Source organism: Aotus nancymaae, unplaced genomic scaffold, assembly GCF_030222135.1.
Source record: "Aotus nancymaae isolate 86718 unplaced genomic scaffold, 86718_ANA_hifiasm-v0.15.2.pri h1tg000108l, whole genome shotgun sequence".
NCBI lineage: Eukaryota > Metazoa > Chordata > Mammalia > Primates > Aotidae > Aotus > Aotus nancymaae.
Genome location: NW_026988523.1, coordinates 30,166,485 through 30,193,212, shown reverse-complemented (window position 1 = coordinate 30,193,212; position 26,728 = coordinate 30,166,485). Strand labels below are relative to the sequence as shown.

Genomic DNA, 26,728 nt, shown 5'->3' with positions numbered 1-26,728 from the left:
GAGTCCTTCCCTAAAAGTCCCCTAGTACACCAGACCTAGGGGCCCTCCTCACATCTCTCTGCCCTCGGGCTGCAGCTTCTGCTCTCCCAAGTCCCTCCAGAGGGTTTCAGAGGTCAGCGAAGAGGTGTGTGGCCACACTACTCCCCTCTAGGGGGCCAGGAAAAGGGGTTGCTGGAGGTCAGGTTCTCCTTCCTGAGAACTTCCACATTGACCCCATACTGACCTCAGTGACCAGAGGAAGGAATTCTAAGGGACTGCACTGAGTCCCAGCTCTAAAATAAGAGGGGAAAGGGGACAGACCCCCAGAGGAGAGCCCACCTCCTGAGAGGACAGCGGCTGGAGGCCGAGGGGGAGCTCAGGGGCTGGCAAAAACAGAAAGGGTGTGCTGAAGCCGGGGAGCCCTGCGAGGGGCTGCGACGGCACCTCCACCTGCGATTGGTTCTCAGGCTCAGGCCAAACGCCAAACCTGCCCAGCAACAGCCCTGAGCAGAGGGAGGGGAGCTTCGGGGAAGTCAGCTGAGTCGGCGCCGCCCAGCTCCGGGCTTCCAGGAATCGCTGGGAGGGCCGCAGCCTCCACCCTACCCCTCCCTGGGTCTCAGGACTGCGCCTTCGGCCTTCTACACCTACTGGGCGGGCTCGGGTCCGGTTTCCCTGGCCCCCGCCACCTCTGTGATTCCCCGCTGACGCCTCTTTAGGCCCGGCGGAGACTCTGGGACTGGGCGTTCCTTGTAGCCCCCTTTCCTCGCTCCCTGCCCTGGGCTCACGTCAATTTCATCTTCCTTCTCCTCCATTCCCTTTTGCCCCCTTCCCCACTCGCTCTCCTCCTAAATGTCCAAATTCTCCCTTCTCAGCCACTTTCAACCCAGCGCAAGACCGAGCCCCTAAGCAGCGGGAAGATGCTGCCGCCTGGAGCAACACCGTCGCCCGCCACGGGGTCCAGGTGTGCTCGGAGGGCAGCAGCCAGCGAGTTCCCGGCTTCCGCAGGCCCGCGTTCCCGGCCGTGCTCTGCGGGGCTGCTCCTGCGGCACCGCCCCTCCGGGCAGCCCGGCTTCCAGGAGACTCGGCCTCAGCCTCCGAAGGGCCGGGGTCAGGGAGTCGACGTGATGGCAAAGGCCTGCCCCCCTCCGGCCGCCTCTAGCAACTTCTCTACCTTAAGAGAAGCGAGTGGGAGGGGGAGGGAGGAGGCCGGGCTGAGCCATCGCTGAGGAATGTGGCTTTGGCAGAACAACCCGTGCTGCCCGCTCCTCGCCCCCCGCCCCGGCCGGCTCCTCCTCCAGGGAAGGGTTCGGGACAGGAAGGAGAAGCACCGGAGCGTAGGGCAATGCGGACGGCAGAAATGGGGACAGAGGCAGGGCCAGAGGAAGGGGAAAAAAGCGCTTCGGCAAGCCAGCTGCCCTTCGCTCAGGCCCTGGTGGAAAGGCGAGACTTCCCGGAGAGAGATTCGGCCCACCAAGAAGCGCACGGCGGCCGCGCAACCCGGAGGCCCAGCGCCCCACACACCTCGGCTGGGAGCACTGGTGCCCTCTAGTGGCCCATGACCAGCCTGCAGGGCCTGGGGCTGGCGGGGTTCCTGTGGCCCAAAACTCTCCTCCTGGGCTCTGATGCTGTTCCCCTGCCCCCGCTACCTTCTGCCTTCACACTGCTGAGGGGCCCGCAGCCCGACAAGGAAGAGCCCGTTTCTCATTTGTCATAACCATCTTTAATAAAAAATAAATTAGTTCTGGGTGGGAACCATTTCAGGAGGCAGGGCGTGGGGCCTGGGGCTGGGGTCTCATGCTCACATTTCTCTTTTCCACCCTCTGCCCAGCTGGGCCTTGCTCTGGAGAGGCAGTCTCCCGGGTAAGGCAGGATTGGCAGTGGCTGACCCCAGCCCTAGCTAAGCAGGGAGGCAGGGGCAGGGATACTAGGCAAACGAGAAGGGGTCAGAGACTCAGAGCGGTTTAGAAGATGTGAGGCCTGAACATGAGCAATGAGGCTTAGAGCACAGAACTGGCGTTGGTGGGACCACCCTCTAAGCAGCCCAGATTAGCAAGGAACTGCAGATCCTCTCCGCCTAGGAGTCTCAGGGAAACAGGTCTTGTCCTCCTCAGTCTGTGTAACTTCTTATTGAAAAGTGATACACGTTTGAGCACACACACATCCACGCAGTCCCAGATGCACACCTGGGGCGTTTGCACACACCCATCACACCACCACACAGGCCCGACCACAGCCCTGAAAGCCACTGTCACCTCGCCACCCCCCCCATCACCTGGAGGACATTCCTGCTGAGACTGGGACAGGCTGGAGAGCCAGGGGGTTCAGAGTGGGCCGATCAATGGGTGACCGATGGTGGCATAGAAAACCATGAGGGTGCCCCGGACCCCTTTCAGGAGGGCTCCTGGGGAGACCGCTCCTGGACATGTGCGCAAGAGCGGCAGCAGGTGGCCGTGTAGTAGGGGTAGACGCAGAGCCGGGCCTGTACCACCAGGGGGCAATGTGGAGAGCTGTCCTTGCATTGATCGTCTGGGGACAGAGGAGGCCAGTGGGAACAAGACTGTCACCAGGACCCACCCGTCTGAAGGTGTGCTGCCCATTCCCACTGGTCCTTTCTCATCTCCTCCCGTACTTCAGCTAATCCACTCTATTGGGGGTTGGGGAGAGGGGTCGCTTTACCAGGGTGCTGGCTGCAGGGTTGGCTGTTACAGGTGCGCTTCCTGGAGGGCCTCTGGTGAGAAGGGCACCGGGTGCTGAGGGTCTGGTTGGCGCTCAGGCACTGGACCTCCCGCGTCTGCTGTCCCCCCTGGCAGGAGCGAGAACACTGGGGCGACCCCGGCTGTCCTATCAGACCTTTGCCAGGCCCGGGATGCTCCTTAACCCCCGGCTGGCACCTCCCTCCCCAAAAGCTGGTGGTGGGGACCCTTCTAGGACATTGTGAAATCCCAGATGGAGAGGGCCCATCTGTCCTCCAGGTCGACAAGAAATGGGACAGTGGTAAAGCTTGGCTCTTATCGTGGGGCACAGAGAGACCTGGAGGGGCACAGCGAAAGGAGCACCCCTCCCCTGGGGGCCCAGGCTGAGCAGAGCAGGGCAGCCAGGCACTCACCGGGCTCCAGGGTGTGGAAAACCATCGGTCCTGGCAGGCCTGCCCTTGACAGGGCTGCAGGGAAGGGGGCCTGGGCAGGTGGGAACAGTTGCTCAGAGAAGTCACGTTGAACTCCGTCCCCAGTTTGGACACACAGATGATGTCTCTCCGCTGTGTGCCGGAGCCGCATTCGGAGGAGCACTGGGTGGGGGAGGGCAGGGTAATAAGGGGAGGGGAGGACAGAGGGCGCCCCAAGTGCCCGCAGGGAATCCCCTCAGGACTGGCACCCCCTTCCTGCCCTCAGCAGACGCTCAGCTCACCTCACCCCAGGGCCCCGTGTACCAGCGCCACGTCCTCTCACATGGCCCCAGGCTGCAGGCGCGCATGTCAGGGGGGCGGCTTCCTGGTGGACAGCTCTGCTCAGTTCCTGCTCCTGCTTCACCCTGGCCCACCCCGTGGGCTGCCCCGCTCCCGAGGCAGACCACAGAGCGCCTCTGGATTCCTGTTCCACACTCAGCTGAGCACTGCAGAGGAGGAGAGTTACGTGTGAGGGCCCTGCTGTGACTGGCACAGGGGACAGGATGGGGGCTGGGAGGGACACATCCTGGGTCTGAATCTGGGTGGTAGGGAACGTCCCTGGGTACCAGGCCTGTCGGGGAGTCCCAGCCGGGCCCCGGGTACCAGGCCTGTCGGGGAACCCTAGCCAGGCCCCTCGCGTAAGTTGGAGCTGTGCTAGAAAGGCCGAGGGTGTCCTGGGCATGGCCACCCAGGAGGCAAGACATGGCTAGGGGGTTAGGGGCTCACCTTGGAGCTCCAGTCGCTGTGGAACCAGGCCGTGGTACAGGGCCCCATGTCACAGGCCTCTCTGCTGGGGGGCTGCGGGGGGCCTGACGCACACTCCTGCTTGCTCACTTCATCACCGGTGTTCCCCACACAGCGAACCTGCCGGCTTCTCTGGCCCCGGCCGCAGCGCACGGAGCACTGAGGGGGCGAGGGGAATCCGGGGAGCTGGGCTTCCCAGGGCTTCTCATCCAGCCTCCAGCTCTAGGGCTTCAGAACCGGGCTCTGCCTTCCACCCCCAGCCCAGCAGTCACATGGCTTCGTGGGCTAAGGAGGAGGCTGAGCCCCGGGGCCCTGGGCCCCCAATCCCTGGTTCAGTCCCTTATCTGACTTCTATATTGGGGTTCCATAGGAAACCCTGTTTGTAAATAGTTTCTGCTGATGAAAAAGTAGCTGGAAAGCCTCTGCTCTTGCTCCCCGGTGCCCATTCCCCTTCCCAGCCCCTTCCTGCCCAGCACACTGACCTGGCTCCAGGGAGAGCCAACTTCCCAATGGCCACAGAGGCGCAGCTGGCAAGACTGGGTGATGTTGGGTCGGGGGAGATGTCCACAGCGCTCTGGGGGCACCGAGGAGCCACCCCCGCCAAACTCCTGCCGGCACTGTAGCTGGCGGTGCTGGGTGCCAGGGCCACAGGAGCGGCTGCAGGATGTCCACTCGCCAGCCTCCCAGCTGCGGGCACGAGCAGGCAGGGAAGAGGAGGAGACAGATGAGACGTGTGGGGCTGCCCCAGCGGGGAGACGGGCACCAGCAGGGCAGGGAAGAGGAGGAGACAGGTGAGGTGTGTGGGGCTGCCCCGGCGGGGAGACGGGCACCAGCAGGGCAGGGAAGAGGAGGAGACAGGTGAGACGTGTGGGGCTGCCCCAGAGGGGGAGACAAAGACACTCTGGACGTGTGGGGCCTCGGAGGAGAGTGGGCACATTTGGCGTTTGGAGTCTGGGTTCCTGTGGGGGCTCAGGCTGCTGTGGCTTTCTTGCTGCCTACAGAATGCCTGCCTTTCTAATCTAATGTCTCTGCAGCCAGGAGATGTCACATTGAGTGCAGAGTTCAGGTAAGATTGTGGGGGCAACCACTGTGTTTCCAGTACCCTAACCCTCCCCGTGGGCCATACTCACTATGAGGGGCACGGGGGGCCGTGGCAAGGTTCAGGGGAGGCTGGGGGCCTGGCACCCGTGGCGCAGCTGCGTTCATTCAGTTCCTCTCCCGACTCACGGGAGATGCAGAGGAAGATGGGGCGCCAGACACCTGCGTGGGTGAGAAGGCAGCCGGGGAGGCAGGAGGCTGGAGCCCAGGCTTAGTGGCGTCCCAGATGCAGGGGTGGGCATGGCCCCACAATCCGGGATGTGGGATCAGGAGTGTCAGGTGGGGGTTTGGCTGAGGTGCGAGGAAAGGACTTCGGGTCTCACCTTTCCCGCAGGACGCTGAGCACGCGGAGTATCCCACTCGTTTCCAGTATGCAGCTGGAGACCCCATGGGTGTCCTGGGATGGGGCTGGGCGGGCATCTGGGGTATCCGCACCTGACGCTGAAGGGTTCCTGGGGTACGGGCTGGGCGGGGCGCTGGAGCTAGTGGGGGCTCCACCCTCAGAATCTCTGCAGGGGAGCAGGAGAATCAGATGCCACCCCACTGCCCCGAACCCTCTGCCTCCTTCTTCCAGGTGCAGGGGTCAGAGTCTTACCGGGCTGAAGCTGGGGGACAGGGGGCTCTGGGGTGGGGTTCTCAAGGATTGGAGGAGGTGAAGAGATGACATACTGATAAAAAACGCCTGGGTTTTCCTCCTGAAAGATCATCTGAGAAGAGAAGATATGAATGTTTGGGGATGGCCAGAGGGGGATGCCACCAGCTCTCTCTCCCATCTTGACACCCACAGCTCTGCCCTTAGAGGGAATAGCCTCCCTCCCCAGCATCCAGCTGCCCCCGGCCCCAGGCTCACATAGACATCCAGAGGCTGGGTGGTGGGGCCTTCAGCCAACAGACTCTCCCCTTTGCCCTCCTCCCGCGGAGGACGGTTATATTGAAAGACAGTCCCGCCGGCCCTGTAGGACCCAGGGGGATCCACGGCCCAGTTCCCATTGATGATGGACTGGCCCCCGGGGCCACGAAGTGCTGTAGGTCAGAGGTGAGAGATCAGGAAATTCCAGGGTGGTAATACCTTCCTCTTCCCCGCTGCAGCCCGAGCCTATAGAAGCTCCCAACAGAACCTAAGGTCTCCCCAAGCCCTCTTAGCTTCCTCACTCCTTCCACGAGGGAGGGGCAGGGCCCTGGACTTCTCTGTTTGGCTTGCTCGCTGTGCTGAGTGGGGGTACAGAGAGCAGAACAGAGACGGGAGTGCAGGGGAGGCAGCTGGGTGCTCACCCAAGTAGTTGGAACTGGGCCGGAGCTGGGCAATCTGGAGCTGTGAGGCTCCTGCTGGAATCCACAGTATCTTCTGATAGCCCAGGGGGCCCCCTCGGTCAGTGAGGTTCCCCGAAACAAGGCGACAGGTAGAATCATCACCCCCACAGACTCCACAGCCATCAGGACGCCTGCCAGAGCCAAGGATTCCATCACAGCCGGGGCTCTGGAGAGAGTGAGGTGAGGCAGCGGCCACAGAAAGCCAGACACCACCTCGGCCCACCCCGGGCCCCTTGGGAGAGCTCACTACCCTGCTCTTTGTGCCACAGTGAGAGCACAAAAACAGCCCCACTGTCCCCAGCCAGACCCAGGGACGCAGACAGGTGCCCAATCAGATCCTTCCGGCTCTGTTCAGCCCAGCTTGGCAGGTGAGAATTCTCCCTTAGTGATCTGAGTCTGGTGTTCTGTTGCTGGGTTGATGAATGAGACTGTGCAAATATGCGTGTGTGCGTGTGTTCATGCATGTGTGTGTACATGCGGATGCATACGGGGGTGTGTGCATATGCATGTGTGTGCATTTGTGTGTGCGTCTGCATGTATGTGTGTCTGTATATATGTGTGTGTGCATATGCATTTGTATCTGTGTGTACGTGTGTGTGCACATGTCTGTGTGCATATGCATTTGTGTGTGGGCCTATGTGTGTGTATCTGCATGTGCACATCTGTGCATATGTGTATCTGTGCGTGCATATGCGTGTGTGCATGTCTGTGCATATGCATGTGTATCTCCGTGTATGTGCATATGTGCGTGTGTCTGTGTGCATATGCATGTTGTGCATGTTTGTGCATATGCATGTGTATCTGTGTGTGTGCACTTCTATGTGCATATGTGTATCTGTGTATGTGCATGTGTGCATGTCTGTGCATATGCATGTGTATCTGTGTGCATATGCGTGTGTGTGCATGTCTGTGCATATGTGGGTGTATCTGTGCATGTGCATGTGTGAATGTCTGCATATGTGCGTGTATCTGTGTGCTCGTGCATGTGCGTGTGTGCATGTCTGCATATGCATATGTGTGTGTGTGCATGTCTGTGCATATGTGCGTGTCTATGTGCATGTGCGTGTGTGCATGTCTGCATATGCATGTGTATCTGTGTGCATATGTGTGTGTATGCATGTGCATGTCTATCTGTGCATGTGTGTGCATGTCTGCATATACATGTGTATCTATATGTGCATATGCATATCTGTGTGTGTGCACATATGCATGTGTGTCTGTGTGCATATGCGTGTGTGTGTGTGTGCACGCACACGCACTCTGTCTTCCCTCACCAGACAGCGTCCGGCCACACAGATGTCAGGGGCCCCAGGCTGACACAGGGTCCCATCCTGGACCTTTTCGGTGTGACGGACATAGAAGCGGAAGCCACGGGGCCGGCAGTTCAGTTCACAGCGCTGGGAGCCCTGGACTAAGGGACAGGGTAGAAGGGTGGTTAGTGGGCTCCCTGGTGGGAGGTTAGCTGAGAGAGGCTCCGGGGGGCGCCCTGAGGTTGCCCAGGTCACTGTGGATGGAGGGAATGTGACAACTGCACAAGCTGAGAAGGTGGTCAGGTCAATCGAGGCCACCAAGACCATCAAGGGGGCTCTGAACAGAGAGAAGCATCCCTGACGCCCATGATTCTGTGTGTTCAGAGCTCATGAGCGCTTTTGGTGCCAAATTAACACAGGCCTGCCAGGTGCCGTGGCTCACACCTGTCATCACAGCACTTTGGGAGGCTAAGCCGAGTGGGTCACAAAGTCAGGAGTTCAAGACCAGCCTGGGTAATATGGTGAAACCTGTCTCTACCAAAAAAAAAATACAAAAATTAGCTGGGCGTGGTGGCACACACCTGTAGGCCCAGCTACTCAGGAGGCTGAGGCAGAAGAATCCCTTGAACCTGGGAGGCTGTGGTTGCAGTGAGCCAAGATCGCACCACTGCACTCCAGCCTGGGCAACAGAGAGAGACACGGTCTCAAAAAAAAGAAAAAAAAGAACATAGGCCAAAAATGAAATGGATGATGGATGGTAACCCAGGAGCAACTGATATGTAGCGCCCAGGATGCGCAGCACACCCCCACCCGGCTATCACGGCCCTCCTGTGTCACAGCCACCCTAATTCCGGTGATGGCCTTCCCAGAGGAGTCGGACAAAGTGTGCCTCCCACACCTCTTCCTCCCAGCCCAACCCCTCTGCAGAACATTCACCACCTGTGCTGTCTCCTGACCCAGCCCCAGGGAGAAGAAAGAAGGCACGGCCCGCAGGGGAAGCAGAGGGGCTGGCAGTCATTCCGGGCTGGGAGTAAGCAGGGGTCTCCTCTCCCCTCATCCCTAATTCCAAGCCACCACTGCCCAGGGTGGGCAAGACACCTCACCTTCAGTGAAGGGCTCCCACTGGTACAGCTGGCCCATGAATTCCTGGGAGTCAAAGGCCGCGCACTGCAGGGCCCGGGGGTCTGGCTGCTCGGGGGGGCAGGGCTGCAGTGGGGGGTACAAAGGAGTCAGAGCTGGGGAGCAAAATGGGAGTAGGGTCAGGGCTGACCCTGGGGAGCAGGCAGGAGGCTCAGGCCAGTGGAAGAGCTCCAAGGCCCCTGCCCTGATGTGGTCAGACGCCAAGGCCCTTCTCCCTCAGGTGCCCAGCAGACAAGCTGAGGACCCAGCTTCAGGGTGGGGAGGCCCGCACTGGAGGCCGAGGTGGGGAGAGGAGGTCCAGGGAGGCTCACCGCTTGGCTGCAGGCTCTCAGCTGCTCACTCTCACCAGAACATCTTGGGATAGGGCTACTGGGAGCAAAGAGACTCCAGAGGGAGCTGGTGTGGGGGCCGTCGGTCAGCAGGGGCAGCCAGCCATCCCAGTGCCGAGGGTCAGGCTCCAGGTGAGGCCCGTGAGGAGTCCCCGCCGTTCTCCAAGGCCCTTGGCCCTGCTGGCCTCGGCCCCGAGGGACTGAAGGGAAAGGATCCGGGCGTCTTCCTGCTACCTGGGGACCGGCCCAACCCTGGGAACTTGGTCTTTGGGGCTGAGGGGATGCATGGAAGAAGCTACTTTCTCCTAAGGAGCGGGTAGGTGAGGGCAGTTCTGTGCCAGAGGCCAGGGCAGGCCTGGTCCTGGGGGGCTCCTCTGTCTCAGCAGTTTCAGGGCTTAGAGGTTCTGCTGGGGGGAATGGGGTGTGGGCAGACAGTCCTGGGAGAGGGAGCTCAGTCTGGGGGTTGCCGTTGGCGGAGAATGATGCTGCTCTTGGAGTCGGGGACAGGAGGGGCTCTTCCCCTCTGGAAGAGACCAGGTTCAGCTCAGATCTGGGTGGCCTCCGGGGATGCCTGCGGCTCCGGTGCAGTGGCAATGCAAACGGCACTCTCCCGTAACCGAACATTCCCGGCTTGATGGGGTCTCGAAGCCGGGACCTGAGAAGGTGTTTCAGATGTGGGGGCACAGCTCTGACCACCTCTGACCCTTGTCCCCACTTCACTTCCTGGCACCAAAGACAAGCCCTCAGAAGCAACCTGTGCTCCCCTTTCCTTCATGTCACACACCCGCCTTGCCCGAGGCCCACCTCTTCCAACCAAGCCTCACCTCCTGGCCCCTCGAAGCTCCTGGGTCTCTTCTCTCCCTAGGTGGGAAGCGGGACCTCGAAGTGGGCCACCCCTTCCCTGAGACTGTGGCCTGTACAAGGGGAGGGTTTCTGGAGAAGCCTGGGGTCTGGGACCCTGGCCCCGGGGGAGGAGGGCTTCTGGATGTCTTGGGGGCCGGGGAGGGAGGGGCAGGCTTGGGCGGAGCTGCGCTGTAGGGAGCTGACAGGTCCTGGTCCGGCGCTGCACCCCCACCCCGCAGGACTGGGAGCAAGATGCCCACTGGACCCAAGGTCCCCAGACACCTTCGGGGCCCTGGCCCTCCTCTGTGGGTGTCTGAAGCAAGTGTCCGGACAACATCTATGCAGAGAAAAAGGTCAGACAGAATTGGAAGGATTAGAGGGAACTGTCCAGATCTGTCCTCCAACTAGAGCAAGGCTGAGGCTCAGCGAGTCGCTACCAGTCCAAGGTCACATTCAGTAGCAGAGGGAGGATGAGAATTCGGCCTCTTGGTGTCGTGAGGCAAGGAAGTGGGGAGTTGGCAGGGGAGGCAGGTGGGCTGTGGGCAATGGAGGCGTGGCCTGGGGAGGTGGGGTGGGAGCCCAGGGGGAGATGAAAGGGCGGCAGGCAGGCTGCAGCTGCTCACTTGTCCAGAGCTCACCTCCTGATCCAGGCAGAGCTGAGGCAGGGACAGAAGCAGCAGCAGACACAGCCGGGGCCTGCAAACCAAAGACCAGGGGAGGGGCGGCAGACTGGAGCCAGAGGGGGTGTTGCGACACCGCCCCCCGCCCCCGGCAGGCTCCCCACATCCTGACTACCAACTTCTCAGAAAGCAGAAGTTATTCATCACTTCCCCTGCCCCTCCCAGTGGTCCCCTTTCCCTCACTTCCAGGGACAGGGAGAGCCATCCCAGCCCCGCCCTGCACCCCCTTCTCTCACCTGCCCACCCTGTTCTCCATCACTCCTCCCTCTGCTGCCCCAGGGCAAGGGAGGAGCAGACTGGTCACAAACACTACACAGGCATCTGGGCGTGGAGGGTGCTCTCTGCAGGGACAGAAGCCTGGCAGTTACCTCTCCAGCGTCCAGAGAGGATGGAGGAGGGGGTGAGACTTGCCCATCCCTTTATGAGCCTCAGCATGGGAACAAGGAGGATGCCTGCCTTTTCCATCTGTAGAGGCTACATGGCTGGGAGCTGACCTCAGCCTTCCAATTAAGGCCCAGTCCCCACCCCTGGGCTCTGTAGGGGGTTCTTAGCTCCTCCCCAAGTCCTACCTAGGGACTGTTTCTAGGCTGGCTCAGGCACACACAAAAGGCTTTTTTTTTTTTTTTTGAGATAGAGATCTCACTCTGTCACCCAGGCTGGAGTGCAGTGGTGCCATCAAAGCTCATTGCAGCCTCAAACTCACAGGCTCTCCTTCCTCCTCAGTCCTGAGTAGCTGGAACTGCAGGCGTGCACCACCAACGTCCAGCTAATTTTTGTATTTTTTGGTGGAGACGGGATCCAGCTAAATTGCACAGGCTGGTCTCGAACTCCTGGCCTCAAGCGCAAAGTGCTGGATGACAGGTGTGAGTTACACGCCTAGCTAGAGGGCTCCTTCTAAAATGGTTGTCATCGGTTCCCACTCCTGCCCTCCCAGAGATACCTAGAAAGCAGAGGATGAAGGCCCCATTGAGGATGTGCAGACCCTCTCTGAGGCGCCACCAGAAGCCCCTTCCTTAGGTCTTCCAGGATCAGGACCTGCCCCAGCCATCTCTGTGCCCTGCTCTTCCCTCCTTAGATAAGCTCCTTACGGAAAGCACATCTCAGACGCTTTTTGGCCAAGGGATAAGCTAAGTGGATTGATGGTTTAATCTCTAGAGAAGAAGCCGTGATGTAACACCTGCCCCCCACCCCCCCGCCACCGGGTGCCAGCATCTGGCGTTGGTTCAGTGAGGGCTTGCTTCCTGTGCAGCTCTACAGGCTGGGGAACCGGGAGGAAGAGGTGCAGCCTTGCGCCGCAGCCTCAGGCCTCACATTCTGAAGAGCCGGGAAGTCCATCTGAAGTCCAGCTTTGAACACTGGAGAAGTGAGACTTGGAACCCTCCCCAGCCACAAAGCCTGACTCTCCTTGCCCCCTTCTCACTTTGAGTCCTTCCCACCCCTGCTCCTCATCCCACTTAGTTCTGCTTTCCAGGAAAAAAAAAGCTGTTTCTGTTGGATCTGAAAGGCACCCGGGAGAGGAATCCAGGGAGCCCTCATGTTGCTGAGGTGGGCCAGCTCTGGGGTGAAGAATGACCAAGAGAAGGGTAGGAATGTGCCTGGGAGCATTCGCTTAGCCCCACTGCCCTCCCTGAGACCCAGGGCTTGGAATTTGAGGGAGGGGTCAGAGTGGCTGAGCCAGAGCCGCCTAATGGCTTGGGGTTGGGAAGGGGGTTGCTGATGACCACTCCTTCCCCTGGCTGGGCTGGCCACTGAGGTCAGCATCTCCACCCTGACTGAATGGGGGAGGCCAGGGTCTCCAGAGAAGGGCCCATGTTCCACCCAAGTGTTCAGCCTCTGCCTGACTCTTACTCCAGCTGAGGGAAGAAGAAATGGGGTGATTTCACTGCCTGCCCCTTCTCTGATGCCAACCCCTCTCCATGCCCTCTCTGCCTCTGCTTCTCTCTGCCACCCAGATTCCTTCTCGCCGCCCCTCTCCACGGGTCTACGCAGTACACATAATCCCGTCCGAGCTGGGTTTGGCTTTGGCAGTTCCCTGGAGAAGTGAGGGGTGGGGGTGACGTGAGCTCCCGGGGCCGGGGCCAGGCCTGGCTCCCTCTCTGGAAAAGTCCCACTCCACCCTCCCCTGCGCAGCCCAGCAGGGGCCCATGCCCCCTCCTCTGCAGAAACAGACACACATTTGTGCTTCTGACCCCTTTCCATGTCCCTCATCTGGTGTCACTCCTGGCCCAGGACAAGGACAGGAGAGGTCAGAGGTGGTCACTCTGGTGCCAGGCTAGATCCTGGTCTGGACAGACGTTGGCTTTGCCTGGCCACACCTCCCCACACTACCCAGTGAAGGCCAAAGAACGAGACCTGTTGAGGGCTCACCCCTTCACCCCGAGGGCTCCCCTCTGTGACATGGGGCAGGCACTTCTGAAGAAGGGTTGGACCCTGTGTTTCTGTCTGAGTGCCTCAATTCCCTGGTCCTCACGCAGCCCTCCACTCCTGGGTACGGGAGGCCACGCCAACAACTTTCTTTTCTGTCAACCTCTTCTGCCATCAGGCTGAGCTGCATCAAGGGCACCCACCTGCGTCCCTCATGGCGACCCTGTTCCTCCAACTCCAGGAGTGCAATGCGGGGCACACCCTCAGACAGCACTGTCCTGGGGGGAGGGCAGGAGGCTCCAGGCGCGCGTGGAGGTCGTGGGTCTGTTGTTTTCCAACTTTACTATGTGACTTAGGGGGAATTTTCGCTCACTCCCCGCACGTGTGATGGGGCCAGAGTTCCACGAGATCAGATCCCCTCCCCAGGAATTCGACCCCAGGGGCTGGAAGATGTCCGAGGCCACCGGAGCTGGGGCCGGGGTCGTGGCAGGGGCGCGACCGCACAGCGCAGGGAGAAGGGGCGACGCGGGCGCGCGGGGCCGTTGGTCTAACGGGACCCGGGGAAGGGGCGGCCGGGGCCGGGGTCCCGGGGAGGTCTCTACCTGCTCTGCGCGCCCCCGGAGGCCTGTTAACCCTTCTGCGCCCGGGCGCTCTCTCCCGGCAGCCTCGCTCCGCGGCGGCCACTGCGGCCCCTGAGCCGCGCTCCGGGCACCGCCGCCTCAGCCGCGACTCCGCCCCCTCGCCCGCCCCCGCCACGCCCGCCACGCGCCCGGGCCCGCGCCCCTCGGCGGCCCTGGGGTGTGGACGGTCGGCCCAGCGGTCCGGCTCGCCAGGGCCACCCACCCCGGACTGCGCGCCTGGCGCCCCCCGACGGCTGCGGCGGGGAGAAGCCCAGGCGCGCCCGGCCGGGGTCGGAGGCGGCCGTCGCTCCCGGGCGCTGTCCTCGTGCCCGGCTGGAACTCGGGACTTCAGCAGCCCGGGCCCCCGAGAGGCTCGGGTGGGCGGTGCGAGAGCGGCGCGGAACAGGCGGGGCAGCCTCCAGGGGCGCCAGGAGCCGGGTGGCCTGGGAGAGCCGTGGGTCTGGGAGGGCGGCGCCCTGGACGGAGGTGCCCGCGGCCCCCGACCCGCGTGGGTGCAGGCTCTCTCCTCCGCGCGGCCTCCCTGCGAGCTTAGTCACTCCTGCCTCTCCCGTGCCGGGCAGTGAACCCTGTGGTTCGGTGCTGCGACCTCTGGGAGCTTCGGTTTTTCCTCAGTAAAGTTTTACACTCGGGACTTAGCGGAAGGACAGCGTGCTGACTTCTGAGTCACACTGACTTGGTTTGAACCTCAGCTCCGGCACTTGCCAGCTCTGGGGGCTTCGATGAATACTTCCACCTCTGTGTGGTGCCGTTTGCTCATCTGCAAAATGGGACTAATCTAATGTATGTGATGGGCTTGGAGATGTCTCTATCCATTTACATCTGGAGGAATGCACTCCAAACTCAGTAGTATTGGTGACATCTGGGGAGCAGTGCAGGGTTGGGGGAAGAATGAAAACGGCTTCTGCTTTTTACTCTACGTGTTATGTTATTTTTATGAATTTTTTAACCACAAGAGTAATCCATCTATTAGTTATATTAAAAATAAATAATATATGGAAGCTGGGCGTAGTGGTGAAAGCCTGTAGTCCTCGCTACCCCGGACGCTGAGGTGAGAGGATCGCTTGAGCCCAGGAGCCTGAGGCTGCAGTGAATTACGATCGTGCCACACTGAGACAGAGAGAGACCCGGAATAATACTTCGTCTCAAAAGATAAATACATAAATAAAATATGTAAAATGGCTGGCATAGAATAGATAATAAATGGTCACTTTTTTGTTGTTGTTGTTGTTTTTTTGAGATGGAGTCTCACTCTGTCGCCCAGGCTGGAGTGCAGTGACGTGATCTCGGCTCTCTGCAATCTCCGCCCCCCGGGTTAAAGCGATTCTCCTGTCTCAGCCTCCTAAGTACTTGGGATTACAGGCGCCTGCCATGGCACTGGCTAATTTTTTGTATTTTTAGTAGAGACGGGGTTTCATCATGTTGGTCCGGCTGGTCTCGAACTCCTGACCTCAGGTGATCAGCCCTCCTCGGCCTCCCAAAGTGCTGGGATTACCCACCTCGCCCAGCCTATTCAGTGTTTTAAAGGTTTTTTGTTTGTTTTTTGTTTTTAAGACAAGCTAATTTCAAACTCCTGGGCTCAATCAATCCTCCTTTGGGCTCCCAAAGTGCCGGGATTACAGGCGTGAGACACTGGGTCTGACCTAAAGGTGTATTTTTTTTTTAAACAACTTGTCAATACCTGTTTTAATACTTGGATATTTTAAAATTTATTTTGAAAAACTAAAACACAAAAATAGAAGCTCTAACATTGTCCTGCATCCTCACAAAATAGCAGAGGTCTTTGCTTCCCCTGCTGTCATTTCTTGGGCACCTTTTGCACGTGGTATTGAGGGTGAAGCAAGAAGACAGTCTCTGGCCTCAAGGAGTTGGATCTGATCAGACACTGCAGCTAACCTTCCTCATGGGAAGGTTAATACTGGGCTCAGCTGAAGCAGATGTTATCTCTAAGAAGATGATGGATATGAAAATATAAAATGCTTTCAAAGTGTGAGAATTGGGCCCAGTGCGGTGGCTCATGCCTGTAATCCCAACACCTGGGGGCTGAGGTGGGTGGATCACCTGAGGTCAGGAGTGTGAGACCAGCCTGGCCAACATGGCGAAACCCCGTCTCGACTAAAAACACAAAAATTAGCCAGGTGTCATGGCATGCACGCCTGTAATCCCAGCTACTCACAGGCTGAGACAGGGAGAACTGCCTCACCAGGGAGGTGGAGGTTACAGTGAGCTGAGATGGTGCCACTGCACTCTAGCCTGGGTGACAGAGCAAGACTCTGTCTCAAAAATAAATAAATAAATAAAATAAATTTCCTGCTGAGCACTCTAGGGAAAAAATTAATAAATAAATAAATTAAATTAAATAAATGTAAGAATTGTGTCCTGAGCTGGGCATAATTGCAGGCACCTATAGTCCCAGCAATTCCGGAGGCTGAGGTAGGACGATCACTTGAGGCCAGGAGTTCAAGTCCAGCCTGGGCAACATGGCCAGACTCCATCTCTAAAAAAGAAAAAAGAAAGAAAGGAGAAAAGGAATTGTTTCATTATTTGAAATTTAACATGCATTTTTTTTTCTTAAATCCCTAAGTTCTTTTAGGACAAAGGACTATTTATGCTACTGTGTATCATCTATAGTTTTTCATATTTTATATTAGAGTTTTGTTTTTTATATTTGTAGTTAAAGAAATATTTGAATTGGAATGTTGTAAAACAGACACATGAGTCCCAGGTGCCCAGCCTGCTCTCCTGATGTTTCCACTGTGCGGGGTGGCCCAGGAGCCCGGCAGGTAAGCTGAGGACACCTGGGGCCTCTGTGACTTTGAGGGGATGCAGGACATGTTTGTGTTTTGTTTTTCAAGAGAAGTTATAAAACACCCCGGCTGAAAATATTGATAAGTCACTGAAAACAACAAGAGTAACCTGAAAACATGAAGCACACCACGAAGCACCACGTGGGTCAGATTGACCTGCACCTCCAGAGGTTGCCTCTCCTCTTCCTCCATCTGGGTCCTGAGTTCCTACATGGCTTGGGAAGATAAAGGGTTAATATCCCTCCCGGAGGGGTGGTTTATCCAGGGTCCCCCCCCACCCCCGCCCCGTGACACTGTCCTAACCTTGAGGCATATTTATAGTGCTAGCTTTGAAGGGGAAGCCCCTTTGTCCAGACCTCAGAGTATGATCCAGATGATGAGAAGCGCAGCCTTCCCGGCAGAGGAAGATATTTTAGGCCAGGGACCCTTCAGTACTGGTCCAGTCACACCCCATCAGCATTCACTTATCTACAGGGAGGAAAGCTGCAGGACAGGGGCGGGGAAGGGAGCCTGGGAGGAGAGAAAAGGTCTGCCTTTGATATTTGTAACTGCTGAAAACTGAAGGTCAGAATGGTGCTTTCTACTAAGATGGCTGCTGACCACAGAGCTCATGAGATTTGCTACTGCTGTCACCTCTCATAGCTTGGGGGTCTGAAAATATTGTTTACAGAAAAGAGTTTCTGAGCCGGGCGCGGTGGCTCACGCCTGTAATCCTAGCACTTTGGGAGGCTGAGGTGGGTGGATCATCTGAGGTCAGGAGTTCAAGACCAGCCTGGCCATCATAGTGAAACCCCATCTTAAAAAAAAAAGTTTCCTGTGCCTCAGCAACTTGTATTAAGTTTGTGAACACTGTCTCCAGGATAAAAATAAATTTTTAGGCTGGGTGCGGTGTCTCATGCCAGTAATCCCAGCACTTCGGGAGGATGAGGTGGGTGGATTGCTTGAGCCCAGGCGTTTGACACCAGCCTGCACAACATAGGAAGACTTTGTCTCAAAAGTAAACAAATAAACTCTTTTTTTAAGTTTTTTAAAATATTATATATTAAGTAGATGTTCATCCGGCCTGTAATCCCAGCACTTTGAGAGACCGAAGTGGGCAGATTTTGAGGTTCTCAGAAGTTTGAGACCAATCTGGCCAACATGGTGAAACCCCATCTCTACTAAAAATACAAAACACTGCACCAGGTGTGGTGGCACATGCCTGTAATCCCAGCTACTTGGGAGGCTGAGGCAGAAGAATTGTTCGAACCCAGGAGGTAGAACTTGCAGTGAGCTGAGATGGCACCTGGGCGACAGAGCAAGACTCTGTCTCAAAAAAAGTAGATGTTCATCCAAAATTATCTCTAAAGATAGGACAGATAATCGAAAAGAAGAGGGGACAGGATAAGAGAGGGCTGACGTTGAGCTCAACATACTTACTGATTTAATAAGAATAATATAACTAACATAGACATAGCACTTACTTTGAGCCCCTGACTGGACTTTTAGAAGAGCTTTACACACATTACCTCACTCTGTCCTCATTGTAACCCTGTGAGGTGGAGACTGTTACACCATTTACAGATTTGCAAACAAAGACACAAAAACAGATCCACTAATTTGTCCCTAATCTCTCAGCTAGAAAGTGAGAGAGCCAGGATTCTAAATTAGGTGTTGTTATTTGTATACATTGTATGCAAATAAAATTTCCAGAAATTTAGCCAAGTTTACTTAATAATTTTTCCCCCTGGCAGTAGCATAAGGAAGTTTTATTTGTGTTGAATTAAATAACATTTTGAACGAATGCCTCATATAAGATGTTGTCCCTATTCTAAGATAATGCTGACGCTAATACCAATCGTATGTCCAGGTGGGGGCCAGAATAGAACGTGCAGCTGTCTGTTTTGGGGTTCGTGGTCATAGCAACCATTTTCGGAAAGCCTGGTGTTTGCTTTTCTGCCTCTCCGAATCCTGGTTGCTCAACTCTTTTGTTTCAGAAGAGACACCCCATTCCCAATTGCTGCGGGCCAGGCTGGCCTCCAGCCACTGAGTCCGCTGTCTCCACTGTTTTGTCTCACTGATGCTGTTCTTCTGACCACTGTGCTTGGGCTTGGCCCAGCCGCCCATACTGCGCAGCTGCTGTGAGAGCAGCCAGCTGACCTGTGCCTTCCAGAGACCACCTTGCTGTGTTTACCTTTGTATTCACCGCCTCTCCCTGCACATAGTAGGCATTTAATGAACGCATGTCGGGTGAGCACTGCCTCAGCTCTAGCCACATTCCAGCATTTTCTGGTTGTCGTCCTGCCCTGTCACGGCCCAGCTGTCTCACAGCTGATGAAATGATGAAGAAACAGGATGTGATCCATTTGGTAAGATGAGGACCAAGACATGAATGGATGTTCTGGTCTCCCAGTCACTGCTATGCAGACTTTCTTTATTTTATTTTATTATTTTTTTTTAAGATAGGGTTTTACCATGATGGCCAGGCTGGTCTTGAACTCCTGACCTCGTGATCCACCCACCTCGGCCTCCCAAAGTGCTAGGATTACAGGTGTGAGCCACTGCGCCTGGCCATCTTTATTTTCTTTAAAATATATATATTCCTATATTTTCTCTCTCTTTTTTTTAAGTCCAACTCTGTTGCCCAGGCTGGAGTGCAATGGCACGATCTCGGCTCACAGCAACCTCTGCCTCCCAAGTTCAAGCAATTCTCCCACTTCAGCCTCCCCAGTAGCTGGGACTACAGGTGCGTGCCACCACTGGCTAATTTTTGTATTTTTAGTAGAGATGGGGTTTCATCATGTTGGCCAGGCTAGTCTCGAACTCCTGCCTCAGGTGATCCACCTGCGTCGGCCTCTCAAAGTGCTGGGATTACAGGCATGAGCCACTGCACCTGGCCAACTTCATAGGTTTTCACAAAAACCCAAATACAAACGATGGAATGTGTGTGAAAGCTGTGGAGTCATATACAAAATGAAGGCAGCACTATTGTTAATGATGCCACGCAAAATTATTCTGTAGCTGATGTTCCAGGTAGATCAAGACTCTGCATTAGAGGAAGACTTCAAGCTGCCCAGCTGTGATGCTCAGAGTTCTTTGCTGGGGGTGCTCTCAGAGTCCAGCAAGAGTCTGCTCAGGATTTGCCAGTGACAGATAGGACATAATGTCTTTTCACAGCAGGTTGACAGTAATGGCTCAGCCTCTGTGCCAGGAGTTGGGGGGAAAATGATGCTACTATCTGGACAGAACCCTTCCTTCCTTCCTTCCTCCCTTCCTCCCTTCCTCCCTTTCTTCCTTTTTTTGATGGAGTTTCGCTCTTGTTGCCCAGGCTGGAGTGCAAGGGTGTAATCTTGGCTCTCCGCAACCTCTACCTCTTGGGTTCAAGCAATTCCCCTGCCTCAGCCTCCTGAGTAGCTGGGATTACAGGCACATGCCACCATGCCTGGCTAATTTTTTGTAATTTTAGTAGAAACGAAGTTTCACCATGTTAGCCAGGCTGGTCTTGAACTCTTGACCTCTGGTGATCCACCTGCCTTGGCCTCCCGAAGTGCTAGGATTACAGGCGTGAGCCACCGCGCCCAGCCCTTTCTTTTTTTTCTTTTCTTTTCTTTCAATGGAGTCTTGCTCTTGTCACCCAGGCTGGAGTGCAGTGATACAATCTCAGGGCTCACTGCAACCTCCACCTCCCAGGTTCAAGCTATTCTTCTGCCTCAGCCTCCCGAGTAGCTGAGATTACAGGTGCACACCACCATGCCCAGCTAATGTTTGTATTTTTGGTATTTTTAGTAGAGACGGGGTTTCACCATGTTGGTTAGGCTGGTATGAACTCCTGACCTCTGTGATCTGCCCACCTCAGTCTCCAAAAGTGCTGGGATTACAGGTGTGAGCCACCACACCCAGCTTCTCTCGTTATTTCTTGACGGTGTCTTGCTCTGTCACCCAGCTGGAGTGCAGTGGCACAATCTCTGCTCACTGCATCCTCCACCTCCTGGGTTCAAGCCATCCTCCTACCTCAGCTTCCTGAATAGCTGGGATTACAGGCACTTGCCACTATGCCCAGCTAATTTTTGTATTTTTAGTAGAGACGGGGTTTCACCATGTTGGTCAGGCAGGTCTTGAACTCCTGACCTCAAGTGATCCACCCACCTCAGCATTCCAAAGTGCTGGGATTACAGGCATGAGCCACCAGGCCTGGTCCTTTCTTTCTTCTTTGTCTTTCTTTTTTTTTTTTTTTTTTTTGAGACAGAGTTTCGCTCTTATTGCCCAGGCTGGAGTGCAATGGCCGATTCACTGCAACCTCCGCCTCCTGGGTTCAGGCAATTCTCCTGCCTCAGCCTCCTGAGTAGCTGGGATTACAGGCACGTGCCACCATGCCCAGCTAATTTTTTGTATTTTTAGTAGAGACGGGGTTTCACCATGTTGACTAGGATGGTCTCGATCTCTTGACCTCGTGATCCACCCGCCTTGGCCTCCCAAAGTGCTGGGATTACAGGCGTGAGCCACCGTGCCCGGCTCTTTTCTTTTTTTTGAGACAGGGTCTTGCTCTGTTGCCCAGGCTGGAGTACAGTGGCCTGATCATAGCTCACTGCAGCCTCCCACTCTGGGGCTTATCCTCCTGCCTCAGCCTCCTGAGTAGCTGGGACTATAGGTGTGCACCATCACGTCTGGCTAATTTTTAAATTTTGTGGGGGTTTTTTTTTTTTGAGACTGAGTTTCACTTTTGTCGCCCAGGCTGAAGTGTAATGGCGCAATCTTGGCTCACTGCAATCTCTGCCTCCTGGGTTCAAGTGATTCTACTGCCTCAGCCTCCCAAGTAGCTCTGATTACAGGTGCCTGCCACCATGCTCAGATAATTTTTGTATTTTTAGTAGAGACAGGATATTGCTATGTTGACCAGTGTGGTCTCAGAACTCCTGACCTCAGGTGATCTATCTGCCTCGGCCTCCCAAAGAGCTGGGAGTACAGGTGTGAGCCACCACACCCAGCCTAATTTTTAATCTTTTTTTTTTGTAGAGATGGAGTACTATGTTATGCAGGCTGGTCTCAAACGGGCTCAAATGATCCTCTCACCTTGGCTTCCCAACGTGCTGGGATTACAGGCGGGAGCCACACACCAGGCCAGAACCTGTCCTCTTGACCACGAATTCTGGCAGATACGCCAGTAGAACGGAGTTCCATGATGCCGTCTCAGCTTGACAGGCTCCTTGCGCTTGGGGGTTCTGGACAGAATGTGAGGCGGCTGTGAGGACAGATGCTCTGGGAAGAGGGGCGAGACCACGGAGGAAGTGCGGGCACTGCCTGGTGGTCGGGGGCCGGGCCTGAGGACTCAAAGCATTTTGAGAAAACAGAGCAACCTATTGTTTTGTTCTGGAGTCTAGAATTGCACTAATGTACTGACCACATGGCACTGCGACCAATTTCCAGAGCAATTATAGATGCTGAATTCAGAGCAGGAAATAGCACATTTTGTCTCAGGTAAGGAAGGTGAGAGAAACCCAATTTCCTTCCCCAAAGAGGCTCCTCCGAGAACATAAACGTCCACACCATGATGGCCCCAAACTGCAACCAGTCGCCCCAGTCCAAAAGCAAATGAAGAATTTTTTTCAAGCAGAGCAGAGGCTTACCGAGAGGTGAGCTCTGGGGGCGAGAAGGCCCTAGTCATGCTGTGATGGGGGCCTGTCTCTCAGGAGCAGGGCTGGGGTTGGGGGGGTGCCGGGCGGGTGGAAGACCCTGAGCCAGCTGCTCCCTCCAGACAGGGCCCCCCCTCCAGCGCGCTGTCGGGTCGAGGACTCCAACCCTGGGACTGCCCTGAGGAAGGAGCCCTGGGCATTTTCCCCACACGAATCTTGCTCTTGTGCCTAGAAGTTTCCTTGCGTTTCTAGAGAAAGCCAATTTGGTGCCGAATTAATCTTGACAGACTGGGCTGAAGGCCTGAGGAAAGCAGACATAAAAGGGTAGGAAAAGGGACAAAACCCGTAACTGAGCCAGGGAGGCGGGCAGGGCGGTGGAGGAGAGGCAGGAATTTCATGCATACCAAGGACTTGAAGTCAGACGCAGGAGAGCCAGGAGAGCCGGGGCCTGCTGGGAGGCAGGAGGTGCTGCTCCTCCCACCATAGGCCCGGCCCACGCCGTGGACCAAGGGTGGATGGGAAGGCGCGTGTCCGTCCCCTGGGCTGCCAAGGCCTCCGGTCCCTGCTCACAGCCCCCTGTCCCGGCAGCTTCAGGATCTGGCCCTGGCCCCTCGCTCCGCCTCGAAGGCTGTGTCCTCCGGCCCCCACTGCCTTCATCCCCTCTGCCCAGGGCCAGCCCCGCTGCGCTGCTCTCTTTGGAGAGATAGCTCAGTCTCGCTCTAAGGAGCACGTCACCTCCTCGGAGGGCCCCCGCCCCGCCGCTCTCCCAGCCCAAACCCCCTGGGCAGCTCCACCAACCCCAGAGTCTGTCACTTCGGTGTGCCTAACAATTGCCTGGGAGGTTACAAAAATAAAGGTGCCCTGTCCCCTCCTCTGGGTGATCCTGTTCATGAGCTCCAAGGGATTCTTCTTTATTTTTTGGAACAGGGTGTCTGTCACCCAGGCTGAAGTGCAGAAGCATGATCTTAGCTCACTGCAGCCTGGATCTCCTGGGCTTAAGCGATCCTCCCGCCTTGGCCTCCCAAAGTGCTGGGATTACAGTTGTGAGCCACCGTGCCCGGCCTCCACAGGGGCTCTTATACACACCCAAATACGAGATTGGCACTGCTTGTTGGAAAGTTTGCCTGTGAACCAGGCATGAGCTAATTGGGGACCTCAAAGTATGCAGAGGCCATACTTTAACAGATTTCTCAATAACAACCTGATTGCTGTTTCCAGTGCCCATTTCCCTGGGGTGAAGGAACTGAAGTGTGAATTTAGGGGATTGCCACCTTCACCTGCAGGCTGTCGTGGCGAGATGGTGTTGGTGATGATGGTGCTTCCTCACTGGAGAAAAGCTGGGGCAAAGCTTGCTGCCTCTCGTTGCCTTGATGTAGACAGGCTCACATCCCGGGGAGAGATGTGGGAGGCAACGCACAGCCCGTGCAGGTCTGAGAACTGGTTGGTCAGCCTGTGGCAGTGGTGATCTGACCCCAGCACAAGGAAGGGTTGTGAAAGGGTCTCTCCCTAGACCTGCTCTTCCCTGTTCTTCAAAATCCTAAAGTCGTCTTCACTCCTTTCTACCCTGATTCTAGAGTAGTAAGGAACTTTATTACCTGTTTATTTATTGATTGCTCAGGTTGGAATGCAGTGGTATGATCACAGCTCACTGCAGCCTCGACGTCCCAGGTTCAGATGTCCTCCCACCTCAGCCTCCTGAGTAGCTGGAACCACAGGTCCTGCCACTATGTCCAGCTAATATTTTTAATTTTTTTATAGAGGTGAGATTCTCCCTGTGTTGCCCAGGCTAGTCTTGAGCGGGCTCCAGTAATCCTTCTGCGTCGGCCTCCCGAAGTGTTGAGAAGATAGGCGGGGGCCAGCATGCCTGGCCATCGGAACTGAAGAGATCATCTTGCCCGGTCCTTTCATTTCACATGTGAAGAAACTGCCTCGGAAGCAACATGACTTGCCTTGGGTTTAGGGACAAATGCAGGGTTAGACTGCAGGTCCTCGCAGGTGTCAAGTCTTGGCCTTTTAACCCAAAGGCTTCCTTCCTTCTCCACATATTTGTGTGTCCCTCTCCATTCTGTGGCCACCGCCTGGCTGAGCTGTCCTCACTCTTACATGGATGACGGTGATCGATGCAAAACTGTGACACTTTGCTCATGGCATCCCAGGAATGCCTTCTCCTTCCCGTCCCTCATCTCCTGCTCATTCTTCAAGAGACTCAAATGCCACCTTTTCCAAGAAGCACATACTGGCCCAATGTGACCTCTGCCCTTCCAGCTTCATTCAGCACCTGGAATCCACATGGCTCATGCCATGGTGTGGCCACAGGTAGGCTGTGTCTTTATGTTATTAAATTTTCAGTACTCACATAGAAATCCCTCAGAGGAGACTGGGCGTGGTGGCTCACACCTGTAATCCAAGCACTTTGGAGGCCAAGGCGGGCAGATCACCTGAGGTCGGGAGTTCAAGACCAGCCTGACCAACATGGTGAAACCCCGTCTTAAAAAAAATAAAAATAAATAAATAAATAAATAAATAAGAAATCCCTCAGAGGAGGACCTCGCCTTACATGTCTGTTTCCCCAGAAGGCCTGGCACAGAGGACTGTGTGATGACATTTCAGTCACCGATTGTATGGTGGCTGCTTCTCAGCCCTCGCTGCGTGCTCTAAGCCCCCCCGACGGAACCAGTCATCAGGATGTGGACTTTTGGGAAGTCCGTGCAGTGCCAAACTGTGGGGCCTTCTGTGCATCAGTTTTTGTTTATCAGCAGCTCCAAGCAGAGCGTTTACAGGCTGCCGCGGCTCCCGCGCCAACTGGCTGTGTGAAGTATGCCAAGCGTCGGGGTTCTGTGGAGTTTAAATTAAAAGATACACATAAAGCCCATAATTGGGGCCAGGCGCGGTGGCTCACGCCTGTAATCCCAGCACTTTGGGAGGTCGAGGCAGGCGGATCACAAGGTCAGGAGATCGAGATCATCCTGGCCAACATGGTGAAACCCTGTCTCTACTAAAAAATACAAAAATTAGCTGGGCGTGGTGGCGCGCACCTGTAGTCCCAGCTACTCGGGAGGCTGAGTCAGGAGAATTGCTTGAACCTGGGAGGTGGAGGTTGCAGTGAGCCGAGATCGCGCCACTGCACTCCAGCCTGGCACCTGGTGACAGAGCAAGACTCTGCCTCCAGAAAAAAAAAAGCCCATAACTGAACAGTGTAAGTCCTCCACACATATTGGCTGATATCACTGTTTAATTCAGAGTTAGATTTGAGCCAGGGCGCAGTGGCTCATGCCTGTAATCCCAGCACTTTGGGAGGCCGAGGTGGGCAGATCACTTGAGCTCACGAGTTCCAGACCACCCTGACCAACATGGTGAAACCCCATCTCTACTAAAAATGCAAAAATTAGCCGGGTGTGGTGGTAGGCACCTGTTGTCCCAACTACTTGGGAGGCTGAGGCAGGAGAATTGCTTGAGCCTGGGAGGTGGAGGTTGCAGTGAGCCGAGATTGCACCTCTGCACTCCAGCCTGGGTAATAAAGTGAGACGCAGTCTCAAAATGAAAAAAAAAATCAAGTTAGATTTGGCATTAAAATACTGTTTGTTTACACAAGTATGAGTGACTGTGCTCTGGCTCCTCAGAGGAGGCCATTTCATTTTTTTTTTTTTTTTTTTTTTTTTTGAGACGGAGTTTCGCTCTTGTTACCCAGGCTGGAGTGCAATGGCGCGATCTCGGCTCACCGCAACCTCCGCCTCCTGGGTTCAGGCAATTCTAGAGGAGGCCATTTCAAAGGCCTCAGGAGGAAGCTATGCAACAGCCCCAGCTGTTCCCAAGCAGAGGAGAACCATGCTCTGGTTCGCCCAAGTGCTGGCCCAGGAGGCCCTTAGCCGCTTTGCATCCTGCCAGGGACCTGTCATCACCAGCAGACTCTGTTCCCCGGCTCGTGGCCCGAGATTACTGGGGATCTGAACACCAGCAGGGCCTGGCTGATTGCTGAGAACAGATGGGTCCTGAAGGTCCGGCCAGAGCCTATTTGTGGGGAGGCAAAGTAAATTCCAGCCAAGCTTCTGGGGAGAGTTACAGAGGACATTGCTATCTCGGTCTCATCTCCTGAGTAGGACTGGGCACAGATGCCAGGCAGAGTGAAGTGAACTTTGACTGAAGGCAAAATGACCAACCAAGACATTGGGGCTGAACCTTCATAAGAGCCTAGGGCTGAGCAAAGCACTCCCGTCGGGGCCAACCAGGTGCGGGGCTCTTTCCATGAAGTATGGGGCTCAGAAGAGCCTCGGGCACGCGCACAGGATGACAGTGGCTTCAGTGACCTGGGCAAAGGGGGTCTCTCTCCAGGGAGTCTCTTGCAGAGCAGTGCAGCCCACACCTGCAGGGCAGCTGCGGTCTCCTCCGGCTTAGGGGAGGTGCTGCCCTCCTGCGCCCCGCCTGTTCAGGACCAGCTCCTCAGAGTCAAGGCGTGTGAGCACAGGTTAAGGGTAGGGTGGGGCCGCCCGGGTTAGGATCTGGCCGTGGGTTTGTCACTGCCCTGCCCTGGCCCAGAAGGTTGGGTTAAGGGTGGGAAGGGCTTCCCCCAGCTTCCTAACATGCCGAGACTTCGGCACCTTCCTCCCCACGCCATCCTCGTCCACAGCGTCAGTCATTTACACCGGATTTTAAAAATAGGTAAAGCAGCTGGGCGCAGTGGCTCACGCCTGTAATCCTAACACTTTGGGAGGCCAAGGCAGGTGGATCACCTGAGGTCGGGAGTTGGACACCATCCTGGCCAACATGGCAAAACCC

At 56.1% G+C, this 26,728-nt stretch overlaps 2 protein-coding genes and 1 long non-coding RNA gene across 7 annotated transcripts; all 3 read right to left on the bottom strand.

Annotated features, from left to right (window-relative positions):
- Positions 1–1,676: 1,676 nt before the first annotated feature.
- ADAMTSL4 (ADAMTS like 4) lies at positions 1,677–13,586 on the bottom strand. Of its 5 annotated transcripts, none has more exons than XM_012462591.2 (18): positions 13,504–13,586; positions 10,774–10,878; positions 10,496–10,553; positions 9,839–10,194; positions 8,997–9,669; positions 8,649–8,751; positions 7,570–7,706; positions 6,257–6,461; positions 5,835–6,007; positions 5,580–5,691; positions 5,308–5,493; positions 5,017–5,146; positions 4,369–4,573; positions 3,869–4,045; positions 3,385–3,588; positions 3,086–3,265; positions 2,656–2,800; positions 1,677–2,505 (listed from the first exon to the last, which is right to left on the bottom strand). In XM_012462591.2, the coding sequence occupies exons 2-18, from the start codon at positions 10,791–10,793 to the stop codon at positions 2,369–2,371; spliced, it is 3,201 nt and encodes a 1,066-aa protein (XP_012318014.2). In that variant the 5' UTR covers positions 10,794–10,878; positions 13,504–13,586; the 3' UTR covers positions 1,677–2,368. The 5 variants fall into 5 exon arrangements, with proteins under 5 accessions (XP_012318014.2, XP_012318016.2, XP_012318015.2 ...); XM_012462593.2 differs by having other exon boundaries at positions 2,656–2,707; XM_012462592.2 differs by lacking the exon at positions 13,504–13,586 and adding an exon at positions 13,105–13,309.
- LOC105724208 (uncharacterized) lies at positions 11,937–13,096 on the bottom strand. Its single transcript, XM_012462597.3, is given in 3 exon segments — positions 11,937–12,417; positions 12,420–12,545; positions 12,548–13,096. Coding segments are annotated over 3 exon segments (756 nt in total). The 5' UTR covers positions 12,714–13,096; the 3' UTR covers positions 11,937–11,953.
- Positions 13,587–14,859: 1,273 nt separating the features above from the next.
- Positions 14,860–21,868, bottom strand: LOC135272218 (uncharacterized). The gene is made up of 3 exons (XR_010340298.1): positions 21,396–21,868; positions 16,456–16,856; positions 14,860–16,036 (listed from the first exon to the last, which is right to left on the bottom strand). It is a non-coding gene; the product is annotated as an uncharacterized LOC135272218 (long non-coding RNA).
- Positions 21,869–26,728: the final 4,860 nt, after the last annotated feature.